Here is a 14506-nt window from a genome sequence, read left to right on the forward strand (position 1 = left end):
AAGTTGCATATAACTTTTCATTATTGGGAAAATTTTCCCGTCTCCGATTAAAATGCCTTAAAACTTGAAAGAAAGATTTAAAACTGTACGGCTATTCAATTCACTTTTAAAGTTAGCAAAAAAATAAGTTAAGTTATAAACAGCTATTAGCATAATAGATTAAATGGTATATTGAGATCTGCACAAAAAATATGAAAACCATGTATCATCTCTAATAAATTAATTTGTTCGCCAATAATTTCTGTTTTTTTAATTAATAATTCTTTAGTATTTTTGTTCTCTAACTTGATTATAATGTCTTTGATCAAGCCGCTTAGTTTGAAAGCTGACTACAATATTCAAAAATTCAAATTCCGTCTAGTAGACACGTTTTGTTTTAGTGTGTAAATCGAACATTTATCTACCAGGTTGTTAATCGAAATTTTATCTGCTCGGTTATCAATCTAACGTTTATCTACTGGATTGTGAATTTTCATGTTATTTAACTTAACAAAACTAGATGAGCAAAAAGCTTATTAAAATGTTTAAATAAACCAACTAGTTTTCTAAATTTCTTTTGAGATAAAAGACACAATGATTTTTTTCAGTTGATAGCTTATTCTCTTTTGCAATAATATTTTTAAACAAATAAGTTGAACTTTTGTCAAAAACAAGGTATGTACTGTTTACTTATTAGATCTTTGTTTGAAATTTGCAGATTCACTAATTGTTAAAAGTGTTATATCTTCTGTTCAGAATTAGTTTTGTTTTCTTGTATAAAAGAAAAGGCTGGTTTCCTGTTTTCAGGCTATACTTTAACAGAGTGTGTATTCGCACATTTCATACTTATACTTTAATGAAATGCAAATGGATTTCAAAAAAATGTTGCTCCTCAAAATATATGGTTTGTGATGCGTATCTATCAGTAGTTAGATGACAAAATTATTTTTTTTTTAAAAAAAAAGGTCCATAACTTTAATTTTAAATGACTCAAATTGCTAAAAAAATGTTCTAAGCAAAAGCTCTTATCAGGAGGCACAATTTAACCAAATGAAAAAACCAAGGTGAAGAAAACGTCCACATGCTCGTCTACTTCAAAATCAATTTGCCTAAGGTGAAGATTTCCGTAGAGAAAGTTATAGTCTGGGTCTTTTTGTAAAAGGTTTTAGTTTGTAAATTAGGAGAAATATAATATACTGCAAAAGTATATTTATAAAACGCCTAATGTGGTTAATGCTTTTAATTTTCAAAGATTCAAACTAAAATTACTCGATAATAGTAAACGTGATTTGAATGAGCTCCGGTAATAAATAATTTCTGGTTTTTAAATTTATTATAATTACCTTTTAGTGGTCTATATAAGACTTTTAAATTTTTTTTTATTTTATGAGATATTTATATAGTTAATGATTCACAATCCACATCATTTACTCTGTGGCAAAGATATATAAATACATACTGGCAAAAAAAGCAAAAACAATTACACTAATAAACAAATAAATTTTTTTTGTAGAAATCTTGTCAACTAGGTAGTTTTTACAGAAAAATTAAATATGCTGATTTCAAATATGCTAGCCATTTCTTTCTATTACCCTCAGTTTTTGAGATAAGGCATTTATGCATGCTAAATCAATTTTAATATAATATAATACATGGAAATCTTTAAAGTGATATATTACTATAATGATTTACATGTATGATTTAATATAATTTTAAGCAATTTAAGTTATTAATATATCATTATTTTAATATTATATTTTGTTTTTTGTAAGTTAAGTGAAATATTATAATTGTTTTAAATAATTAATTTATCTTCGTGATTATAAATTTAAAACGTAGCAAATTAAATCCTAAAAATGGTTTTTTTAACTATAGTTATATTATGTGTAAACTTTTTTTTATTTTTAAATTCAAATAAAGACAAGTAAAAATAAAAATTTTTTATATTTAAAATAAAGTTTGATACTTATAAACATTATCTAGTTTATATTTTTTGGCTTTGGATTTACACTTGTGAACGTTCGGTATATCGCGTTGAAGTATCCAGCAGTAATCCACTAACATTGTTGCACTCCAACGACCTTGATAACGCTACTCCATTATCATTATATCTTGATGAAAGCATTCACCATGTTTGTCGCTTTCAGAACCAAGGTTTTATGGAAAGAAATTAAGATGCGAGTCAAGGAGATGAATTTTGAGGGGCATGTTGCATCCCATATCTCTTTAGGCATTTATGCAATTTTTAACCACATCTTCAAAATTTACAGACTTGTTATTTCCGAGAAAATTAGCAACGACGAATTTAAATGCCATCCATGCAATTTTTTCTATTCCACCGAGTAAATTTTCAAAGTGGATGTCAGTAAAAGTCTTTTTTATTTGAGGACCTATAAATATACCTTCTTTCACCTTAGCGTCACTCAAATCGGGAAATTTGTTACGTAAGTACATAAACGACTCTGAGTCATTGTGAAGCGCCTTAACATAAATTTTCAGAAGCCCTGATTTTATATAAAGTAGTGGCATAATTATTTTATCACGTTCAACTAATGGCAATCGAATGACATTTTTATTTCCTGGCTGCATTCTATCTCTGATTGAATATATATATATATATATATATATATATATATATATATATATATATATATATATATATATATATATATATATATATATATATATATATATATATATATAAAGAATCCTTCTTTATATATATATATATATATATATATATATATATATTTATATATATATATATATATAAAGAATCCTTTTATATATATATATATATATATATATATATATATACATATATATATATATATATATATATATATATATATATATATATATATATATATATATACATACATATATATATATATATATATATATATATATATATATATATATTATTTTAAAACATCAAGAAATACAGTTTCTCTCAATACAAATAATATTATTTTATAAGAAATTTTCGCTGGGTTATAGATACCAGCATCATCAGCTTGTAAAATGTTACAATAATTTTTAATCGTTATAGTTTATATAAAATTGTTACTATTGACGTCAGCGGTTGAATGGCTTCTTTTGATTTTTAAATTTTAAAAATGGCGTCCAAAACATAGTTTTTACATATTGGCCTTCATCAAGGTTAATTCCGCCGTTTCGCGCAGAGCACATGTTGTTTTGTATTTCTAACGCCTCTCTAATTTTTCTTTCAAACTTTTTATTTTCTACTTTTAACGTTCTTGTTTTTTCCCAAATAATATTTTCTTTGCAAAAGGTTTTATGATATGCTAACGCAGATTGATTAGGCTTGTTTTCATTAATACTCTTCTGATGTTGATGCATCCGCGTACTTACCTGCATTTTTGTTTCACCTATGTAGACTTTGGAGCAGTTGCATTTTATTATATACGTTCCAGGTTGGCTGTTACTTGGTAGTTTTGTTTTGTTTTTTGATGTTAATAAAGATCTTAAATTTGGGTTTGATTTAAATACTGCTCTGTACCCTGCTTTTCGGAATATTTTTCGAAGTTTTGGTGAAAGGCCTGGTACCCAAGGTAAAGACACTACAGGAAGATTGTTGCATTCTGATGGAATTTTGTTTTTATTTTGTCTTTTTTGATGGAATTGGTGTGTAATATTCCTCAATAGCTTTTCATCGTACCCATTTTCAATAAACATGTCAATTAAAAAATTTATTTCGTTTTGCAAATGATGTTTACTACAGATGGAGTAAGCTCTGTGGAGAAAACCTTTAAATATAGCTGTTAAAATATTTGGATCGTGATTTGAATGCGGTTTAATTTGAATGTTAGTGATTGCCTCTTTTCGATATACTTTGTACTCATATTTTCCTAGTGTGTTATTTGTAATGGTTATGTCAAGAAAGTTAAGCGTTTTTGTTTCGTTTTCAACTTCAATTGTGTATTGTATTGCAGGATGTTGTTGATTTAAAATATCTTGGAACTGTTTTGCTTGTTTGATGTTAGGAAATCTTGCATGACTATTGTCAACGTATCTTAAAAATGATTTTAGATTAAGTGCCGGATTTTGTGTCAAAGCCATTTTAATTGCATTATTTTCATGGAATTGTAGAAAAGATTCCGCGAGAACAACCATGAAAGAAAGTCCGATTGGTCCTGAGTTTTCCATTACGTGAATCTCATTGTTCCAATGAAAATAACATTGATATAAGCAAAGTTCTATGAGTTGCTTTATTTCAGGTATACTTAGTTTTGTTAAGTTTTTATATGATAAATTGTTACTTAATTGTTCTAAAAGTATAACGGTGGCTTCTTTTAACGGAATTGACGGGTACAAATTTACAACATCATAAGATACTTGAATATCATTGTTGGCGACATTCCAATTTTCAGCTTTTTTTATAAAGTCAAAAGAGTTTTTTAATCGTGTCGGATTTTCATTTAAGACTGGTTGTATTATCTTAACTAAGAATTCTGAAATTCCGTGGTTTGGTGTGCCAATGGTAGAGATAATTATTCTCATAGGGTACGATTTTTCCGGTTTATGAGCTTTTATTACTCCATACATTCGAGGTGGGATAGGATCACTTGGATATATTTTTTCGTATTCCTCTTTAGAAAAACGCTGTTTTTTATTTAGTTTTGAAGGAAATCTTTTAATTTAAAAATTATTAGTGAAGACCCTACTGCCAGTTACGCGGCAAAAATTAGAAGATTTCCTTCAAAACTAAATAAAAAACAGCGTTTTTCTAAAGAGGAATACGAAAAAATATATCCAAGTGATCCTATCCCACCTCGAATGTATGGAGTAATAAAAGCTCATAAACCGGAAAAATCGTACCCTATGAGAATAATTATCTCTACCATTGGCACACCAAACCACGGAATTTCAGAATTCTTAGTTAAGATAATACAACCAGTCTTAAATGAAAATCCGACACGATTAAAAAACTCTTTTGACTTTATAAAAAAAGCTGAAAATTGGAATGTCGCCAACAATGATATTCAAGTATCTTATGATGTTGTAAATTTGTACCCGTCAATTCCGTTAAAAGAAGCCACCGTTATACTTTTAGAACAATTAAGTAACAATTTATCATATAAAAACTTAACAAAACTAAGTATACCTGAAATAAAGCAACTCATAGAACTTTGCTTATATCAATGTTATTTTCATTGGAACAATGAGATTCACGTAATGGAAAACTCAGGACCAATCGGACTTTCTTTCATGGTTGTTCTCGCGGAATCTTTTCTACAATTCCATGAAAATAATGCAATTAAAATGGCTTTGACACAAAATCCGGCACTTAATCTAAAATCATTTTTAAGATACGTTGACGATAGTCATGCAAGATTTCCTAACATCAAACAAGCAAAACAGTTCCAAGATATTTTAAATCAACAACATCCTGCAATACAATACACAATTGAAGTTGAAAACGAAACAAAAACGCTTAACTTTCTTGACATAACCATTACAAATAACACACTAGGAAAATATGAGTACAAAGTATATCGAAAAGAGGCAATCACTAACATTCAAATTAAACCGCATTCAAATCACGATCCAAATATTTTAACAGCTATATTTAAAGGTTTTCTCCACAGAGCTTACTCCATCTGTAGTAAACATCATTTGCAAAACGAAATAAATTTTTTAATTGACATGTTTATTGAAAATGGGTACGATGAAAAGCTATTGAGGAATATTACACACCAATTCCATCAAAAAAGACAAAATAAAAACAAAATTCCATCAGAATGCAACAATCTTCCTGTAGTGTCTTTACCTTGGGTACCAGGCCTTTCACCAAAACTTCGAAAAATATTCCGAAAAGCAGGGTACAGAGCAGTATTTAAATCAAACCCAAATTTAAGATCTTTATTAACATCAAAAAACAAAACAAAACTACCAAGTAACAGCCAACCTGGAACGTATATAATAAAATGCAACTGCTCCAAAGTCTACATAGGTGAAACAAAAATGCAGGTAAGTACGCGGATGCATCAACATCAGAAGAGTATTAATGAAAACAAGCCTAATCAATCTGCGTTAGCATATCATAAAACCTTTTGCAAAGAAAATATTATTTGGGAAAAAACAAGAACGTTAAAAGTAGAAAATAAAAAGTTTGAAAGAAAAATTAGAGAGGCGTTAGAAATACAAAACAACATGTGCTCTGCGCGAAACGGCGGAATTAACCTTGATGAAGGCCAATATGTAAAAACTATGTTTTGGACGCCATTTTTAAAATTTAAAAATCAAAAGAAGCCATTCAACCGCTGACGTCAATAGTAACAATTTTATATAAACTATAACGATTAAAAATTATTGTAACATTTTACAAGCTGATGATGCTGGTATCTATAACCCAGCGAAAATTTCTTATAAAATAATATTATTTGTATTGAGAGAAACTGTATTTCTTGATGTTTTAAAATAATATATAATATACTCTCATACAAGATGTCATCTTTCAAAAATATATATATATATATATAAAGAATCCTTCTTTATATATATATATATATATATATATATATATATATATATATATATATATATATATATATATATATATATATATATATATATATATATATATATATATATATATATATATATATATATAAAGAATCCTTCTTTATATATATATATATATATATTTAGAAAAATCGGTCAGGTCAGGTTATCCTGCTTCTGGTAACATGTAACCCAGTACAATCTGCTTCATATCCTACTGCCTTGTAGGATACGTCTTTTTAGGCAAAGGCTAGGAGATGGCAACTCCGACTTAAAACACCTCCTGTCTTGAGAGTCTTGGTTGAGTAAAGACTAGAGATGGTGTCTCGATAAGAATACTCATCTTGGGTAGATGTTAAATGCATCCGGCTACTGTCTTGTAGAAGGCCTCCTTCGTAAAGAATTAAGGGGTAAACAGATTCTATCCGTTGACCCCTTCTTCATCTATTAGGCTGGCGCAGATGTATTTTTAATACATTGTTTCCAGTTTAGGATGTTGAATGCTGAATCTTCTTGACTCAATGCATGGGTTTTGCTTGCGTCTCTGTTTTTATGACTAGGCAACTCATTCTATTATCTCCTAATGAGGGTACAGCTCTAAAACTCAGTTTTATGGTTCTGAGGCCATCTGGTAGTCAGGTTTCCCGAACTCTGTGGTAGCTCTCAGAGATGCTGATTCCATCAACAGCTAAAAAATATCAAAGTATTAACAGTGCCATGTTGCGCATGAATGGTGTCCCTGTTTGTACTTTTTGTGCGCATTCTCAAGGCCACAATTGGAGTCCTTTGTTACAGCTTAGGGTTTATTAATAATGATGAAGCAATTGCTTGGGATATTAAACAGTGTTCTGAGTACAATCTATGCTTTGAGTCAAGTTTTTCAATCAAATTTAAAAATCAAAAAAGTACCAAAAACTATAAAATACAAAAAACCATCATCATCACCAAGTTCTCTAAACCTTTTATTCACTAATATTCGTGGTCTTCGAAGTAACTTTTCTTCTGTTGAGTCTTATCTCTTGCAAATTTCACTAGACTTGCTCGTTGTGAGACTAATTTGAGTTCAGTTGTATCATCTTGCGATCTTAGTGTTAATTTTATCTTTCTTTAATTCGTAAAGACTCCAATAGTCACATGCTTGGCCTGGGCATTTATATTCGTAAGAATTCACATATTTGTCGTGAAACTAGGTTTGAATCCACAGACTATTCTTTCATGTGCTTTCGTTTAGCACCACATCACTCTATCGCCTTTCTCTTTGTTTTATATTGCTTTCCTTTATCTCAAGACTGCACTCTTTTTGATTAACTAAGCCCAAAATCTTTATCCATCAGCTAATATAACTGTTGTCGGTGACGCTAATGCTTACCACTCTGAATGGCTTGGCTCTAGTGTCAGTGATTCTGCAGGCATTAAAGCCGACAACTTTTGCCTTTCTCAATCCATAACTCAAATAGTCAACTTTCTAACTCGCTTTTCAGACAACCCGAATCATTTACTTTCTCTACTCGACTTATGTCTTGTTTCTCATCCTAGTCAGTGCTCAGTTTCTCCACATTCATCCTTAGGTGCTTTTGATCACAGTTTGATCTCTCTCAAAATAATATCTTATTCTTCTTCATCACCTGAATTCCCCTATTAGCGCCAAAGCCCGCTATTCTCAGGTCATGAAATCTTGTATCTCATCTCAAAAATTAGGCTCTCGTGACTTCTGGTGAATCTTTTATAGTATCAATAATAAGGGCAAATCTTTAATTCCACCTTTCTTGTATGGTTCAGACTTTATCACCTCACCTAAAAACAAAGTTGAATTGTTTACTAAAACTTTTTATCTATATCATCTCTTGATTCCACCAGTTGCGTTCTACTTGATATTGCCAACAAACAGGTTGATCGATTGCTTGACGTTCGTATCACTCCAGCTCTAATTTTTACTTCTTCCCAGAATAAAGCAGAGTTGATTGCAAAGAAATCTTACTCTAATTTGACTCTTGAATCTAATGGCCGTATTCTTCCTGCTAGTTAAACATATAAACTCATTGTCATTCAAATAACTTTAAGAGTGCCATAGGGTTCGATGTTTGCTCCTGTATTGTTTCTTGTCTACAATATCAATCTTCATAAAAATTTTACATCTTAAGTGGCTCTATTTGCTGTCGACTCAACTTTATACTCTTGTTTTGAAAAATCTTCACTTTTTGATTGCTTAGAACAAGGAGCCAATTTTTAATATAATCTCTTCTTTGACAGCCTAAGGCTTGCAGTGGCTTATGGATTTAAATTCTGGACTTAAAATCGTCAATTTTTGTTAGACAACGAAACTCATTTATTTGCTACAAAAAAATATTGCAATAGTATTGGCATTCCTATTTTGATGAATAACAACCCTCTTACTCTCAGACAAAATCTAAAAACACATTTTAAATGTAATTAGACTTGCTTTTTCTACCAAGCTTAAGCCACTCTCCTATTGTTGTAAGGTTGCATTTAATATTAATTTTTACAATAATTTGATATTAATTTAATTAATTAATAATAATGATGAAAATAATGCTTTAAAAGCATTCAAAATTGCAAAATATAAATTATCATAAGTAGAAACCCTCTGGTTAAAAAAAAATTCCTACATTAGAGGGCATGCAAATTATTTAAAAGTTTACAAGAAAAAAAAAGATGTTCAAGTTTTAAAAACATTAACACAAAAGAAACTTGTTTTTTTTCCTACTTATTATCAAATAGCATAGAATGTCATAAAAGTAAAAAGAGATTGAAGAAAAAAATAATTTTTTCACTTAAATAAGACAAAAAAGTTAACCAAAGCTTAAGGAGAAATAATAAGGTATCTGACCTTACTTTTTAGTTACAGAATAAGTATTTAACAAACTAATTAATCATCTTAAACTTAGATACACCAATCCTTCTAAAATAAATGAATTAAATAGCTTTCCCAATAATTTTAAAAAAATTGGAAATAAAAATTATGAAAGATGTAGCAAAATTTTATCTCTGACGATGAATCACGGCATTCTTTTATACATTAGCAGTACAATAGATTAACTCGACTTAACATAACAGGCTTTCAAACATTATAATTACGTTAAAGAATTTCAAGAATTCTTTAATATAATTGACAAGTAACCAACTAACAAAGTGTACCATTGTACTCTCTGACAACGTAGCAAATATGAAACTAATGATAAATTAATTATCTAAATTATTTTATCTAGATTCTTCAGCTGAGTGTAACTGATTACTAGAAAAGCTTATACTTAACTTATAGCTAAGGCTCGAAAACAGCATTTCATTTTCACATTTCTTTAACTTTTATAAACATGCTACATGAAATTCATCAACAACTAACTTTTTCTTTATGCGGACGTTATTGAGGACGTAGTAAAAGCTTTTTTTTTTATCCGAAATTAAAATAAAATTTAAACAAAAAACAATGACAAAAACAATAACAAGTTTATTGTATGATTTTTAATGGAAGCTTCAGAAAATGCAGTTGGAATAAAAACTTTTATAGAAGAGTTAAATAAAAATTTTATCTCAAAGTTTTTTTGCTTGAAGTTTAATTAAAATAAACAGAATATTTCTACCAAATTTAATTTAGTGTTCAAACTTTAAATAATTTAAAGCAAATCTTCACTTTATACTTAATTTGAAATTACTAAAGTCAAAGAAACAAAGAAATAGTAAAATATTATTAATAAAAAAGTTTATAAAAAAAGCCTTTATAGTTTTTGTCTTAGCCTAATTTCTAATTAATAGATGAGGGAAAGAATTTATTTCAAATTATAAGAAACATTAAAATAAACAAATTATATGCAATAGACATTAATATTTAATATGATGACATTCAATAACTTCTTATTAGTATTTATCACAAGAAATTTCTTTGAAATACTTTGTTAAAAAGTTATGCACCCGCAATTTGTTCATAAGAAGTAGTGGATAATTTTATTGCAAAGTAAGGTAGCAGTAAAAAGTATTTATTTCTGCTTTCATTCTTTGCATTAACATGGCAAAATGACAGTTTAAAATTTTTTTAAAGTGCTAGAGGAAACTTTTAGTATAAAAAAGAAAAAAAGAAAAAACGAAAAGATTGAAAAAAACTTAAAAAAATGGGAAAAAAATTTCAATTAAATTACCCATACTAGTTATTTGTAATTTTTATTTATACTTCAATTGGTTAATTTTTATTTATGCTTCAATTGGTTAATTAATACCTTGTTAGAACGTCAAATATATGTTCTAAAGTAAAAGCAAGTTGTTAAAAAAAAAAGCTAAAATTAATAACGCATACTAGAAAAAATACTAGAAAAACAACACACATGTAAAGGGATCTCAGAATGTGAGATGTTTTTTAAGATTCTGCCAAGCTCCAAATATTTAAGCATTTAGTATGCTTTTAATTTTGAGAGTTGAAAAAATACTCCTGCTTGATTGCCAAAAAGTTTTAGTAGTTTGTAATGCAGTTTTCATTTGTCTTTATATAAATATTTAGGACTTGCTTTTTTTGTTAGAGACCTCAGAATGTCAGGTTAAATAATAGGTAGTATTGTCGCCAATATTGATTAGTTAATTATGAATTTCTGCTTATAAGATATCACCAAATGCTCAACGAGCACTCTAATCAAAGAAGCTTAGCAAGTCTTTTTAAAAGCGTTAAGATGCAAAGTATCAAAAGCACATTCTCAAAAAGAGACAAGAGCTGTATCCATAAATTGTACCCTTAACTGCACAAAAGAAATGGCATGTAACGAATTAGCGGAAGAACTTATAGAATGCAATATTTCCATTGATGCAAATTAATTAGAAGCAAGTGTATGGCAGGGAGATATAGATACCACAAGAATTTATAATCATGATGAAACCCCCAGTTTATAAACTATGGAGTTGATGGTACTCCAAATGGTTTAGTGTAAGCTGAGAGAGGGGAAATTCGTCAAAAGATGATAAGAGAAAATAGAGAATGCGTAACTATACATCTTTTTCTTTCTATTGAATGAGATATAGCAATGTGCCATGTCATATTCAAGGGAAAAGGGATTAGTGTCCACATGGCTCTAAAAGAAGCAGTTATACGAATTCCAAACCTTCTAATCTCCACAAATGACAGTGGAAGTCAGGATCACAGTACACTTCTAAGTGCATATCAAATGTTTTTAAGAAAAAACTTTTAAGAAAAAAAAAAAATAAAACGGCCTGTTGTTGTCCTATCTGATGGTCACTCTTCAAGATTTGACAGGGATGTATTGACATTTTTTAAAAGAAAAAATATTAGACTTTTTATCACCCTACTTAACACAACTGGCGTTACCCAGCTTCTTGATCGAATCAATCAGAAATTGCACTCTGAGTACAGAAGTGCTAAATCTGTACTTTATTCTTCGTTTATGACAATCAACGGAAAAGGTTTCATAAATATACTTGCAACAAAAACAAACAATCATAAATGCAAGTAAAAAAGTTGCCATTCCAAATAGAGGACTCTGTGTTAAGTGGATGCAGGGAGATAAGTTTTTGCGAGCTGAACTGTATATTAATAAAAATACCGAAAATAATCAATTATCAACAGCAGCGACAATTTTATCTCCAAAAGAAAATACGAAAGTGCCATGGAAGCTTATCAAACGATATCTGAAAAATCAATATTACTGGAAGAAATACCTTTCATGTTGCCAGTAATCAAAGTAACGCTTAAAATAAATAAGGAAAATGTTAGAGTTACCCATGTTCACGGCTCGATGGAGAGAAAAAAAATATTGGAAACGGTTTCTTCAATCAAAGAAGACAAAGCCAAAAAGGAGAAAGCTAATAAAGAAAGGAAATCTAAGCAACAACAACAAATTGAGGCATTCTATAAATGTAAGGAAAAATGTACACGTGGAAAGAATGTTTGCGCAGCAACTAAGCTTCGAGAATGCTCGTGTTACCTTAACGTTTTGAAATCTACATGTAGTAAAGTATTATGTCGAGGTGAAACAGATTTAAAACCAAATATTATCAAACCATTTTGAGAAATAGGATCCAAAAAATGAATTCAGTTTGAGTCTGATGAAGATAATTTTAGAGACTTCATTCCTATAACTGAAATTATCCAGAATACAACCTTGCATTTTCTATTTGCTGATATAGGATTAATGTTTACCTGGATCCTATTTTAAATTTTTGGTTTAAGTTTCTTAATATTATTTTCAAAAATTATAAGAAGTGATTACTTAAGTTTGTTAAATATTTTTCAATTTTTATTTTAGGTGCCCCAAGAAGTCCTAACGGTCTTGTCACAGAGCACCGCGGAAGTGCATTTAACCAGGAAGTTCACGCCTCCTTCCTTACCGTGACGCGAAAATTTGTCCAGAGCTCGTTTCGAACCTGGATCTCCTGCTTATAAAGCAAGCGCTCTAACCACTGCGCCACGGCCGCACATATATAACGTATATGGCCGGGTGAATAAAAAAAGCAAATGAAGACCTGAGAGCAAGAACGTCCTAAGACAAAAAATAAACATTTTTCAGGAGATTAAAAAAACAAAAAATAATTTATTTTTTTAAGTTATTCAAAAATATATAAAAATGGAAGTTACTAATTTAAATCTAGAGAGATAAAAGATGGGGCATGGAATTATTTCCGTTTTTCATAATTACCGGTAACGGTAAAACCCCGGTGTTTGCTTTTTTTATTACCGGTAAAACTGGTAATTTAAAGTTTTTTCAAAGGAATAAAAAAAGGCTTGAAATGCAGCAAACCGACTTATAATTAACACAGATTTATATCACATAAAGTTAATCTCGTATTAAGCTCAAGACAATACATCCACTTTCAAATATTACAGTTAAACATCACAAAAAAAGAACTTAAACAGTTTAAATAAACTCAAATTCTATAGATTGACTGATATAAAATTTAACACAGTTGTTAGGCATTCAATACAGAAATTACTGCTGATTGCTGAGCTTTTTTCAACAGAAAATAAGCTCTTAAGAGTCATTTTTTGTAAGAATCAGGCAGTCAATGGAAGTGACCTCCTCCAAATTGCTTGAATTTTTTATATATTGATCAGAATATAGAAAAAACCTGTTGGGGAAAAAAAAAATTTTCAAAAATGTTTCGTTCACTCGGAATCTGGGCTTAAATTTTTGAGATTTTTTTAAAAATTTTTAGAAATTTAGTTTTTGCCACCTTTGAACCCATTTTTTTGGCAAGGCAAAAAGTTGCACATAGCTTTTGTAGTTAATATCAGACGTAACCCAAAAGCTTTCTCCAAAAAAAATAAAAAAGTTGCGTGACACTGTGCGGTTGGCTAATTATCATAGTTCAAAAGTACAAAATCAATCACTTTTGTCAATTTTTAATCGGAGTTAATTCTAGCGGCGAAGTATTGCACACAATTTTTCTTTTAGGATTTGAAATTATCAAAGGTATTGAGTCTAAAAATGCAAAGAAAGTTATGTGATACCTAAGGCCTATTAATATATTAAGGCTTGAAATTGGAAAAAAATGTTTTAGTATACTTACAAAATGAACCATTACGGCAGAGGCGCTTAGTTTTGTAAAAATGTAAACATATCCAACTGTCAATACAAAAAGGTCCTAACATAATAATAAAAAAAATTCGTGTGATCTTTAGATATTAAGTTAAAAATAAAGGTACAAATTGTTAAAAATGATTAAGTACGAAGAGATATTTTTTTGGACACACAGATGAGGTTTTCGCTTACAATAAAATTTCTACCATCCAAAATTAGCATTTAGCATTACACAAAACATTGCACGTAATGTTAAGAAAAAATTTAAGCGTTTCTGACTATGATATAGAAATCATAACAATTGAAATAAATAAAAATAAAAAACAATACATGATCAGAAATGAATTATTTAAATTTACGTCATAACCAAATAACTTGTGGTGATCGAATGGAAGAAGAATCGCTGATATCACGATTGTGGAGAAACAAGTTAGTGGGCGGTTGTTTACTTTACCATAAAAATGTCT

The 14506-nt window shown here is 29.2% G+C and overlaps 2 protein-coding genes across 2 annotated transcripts; one reads left to right on the plus strand and one right to left on the minus strand.

Moving 5' to 3' along the window:
* Window positions 1-3057: 3057 nt before the first annotated feature.
* Window positions 3058-4548, minus strand: LOC136085238 (uncharacterized). The gene has a single exon (XM_065806527.1). It carries the CDS (start codon window positions 4546-4548, stop codon window positions 3058-3060), a length of 1491 nt encoding a protein of 496 aa, XP_065662599.1.
* Window positions 4549-4779: 231 nt separating this feature from the next.
* On the plus strand, window positions 4780-6270 carry LOC136085239 (uncharacterized). The gene has a single exon (XM_065806528.1). The coding sequence runs from the start codon at window positions 4780-4782 to the stop codon at window positions 6268-6270; it is 1491 nt and encodes a 496-aa protein (XP_065662600.1).
* Window positions 6271-14506: the final 8236 nt, after the last annotated feature.

The sequence above is a fragment of the Hydra vulgaris genome, chromosome 09 (assembly GCF_038396675.1).
Source record: "Hydra vulgaris chromosome 09, alternate assembly HydraT2T_AEP".
In the NCBI taxonomy this organism is placed as follows: Eukaryota; Metazoa; Cnidaria; class Hydrozoa; order Anthoathecata; family Hydridae; genus Hydra; species Hydra vulgaris.

Bases quoted from the DNA above. Each gene is read 5' to 3' on its own strand.
- LOC136085239 (XM_065806528.1), top strand. From the start codon at position 4,780: ATGTATGGAGTAATAAAAGCTCATAAACCGGAAAAATCGTACCCTATG.
- LOC136085238 (XM_065806527.1), bottom strand. From the start codon at position 4,548: ATGTATGGAGTAATAAAAGCTCATAAACCGGAAAAATCGTACCCTATG.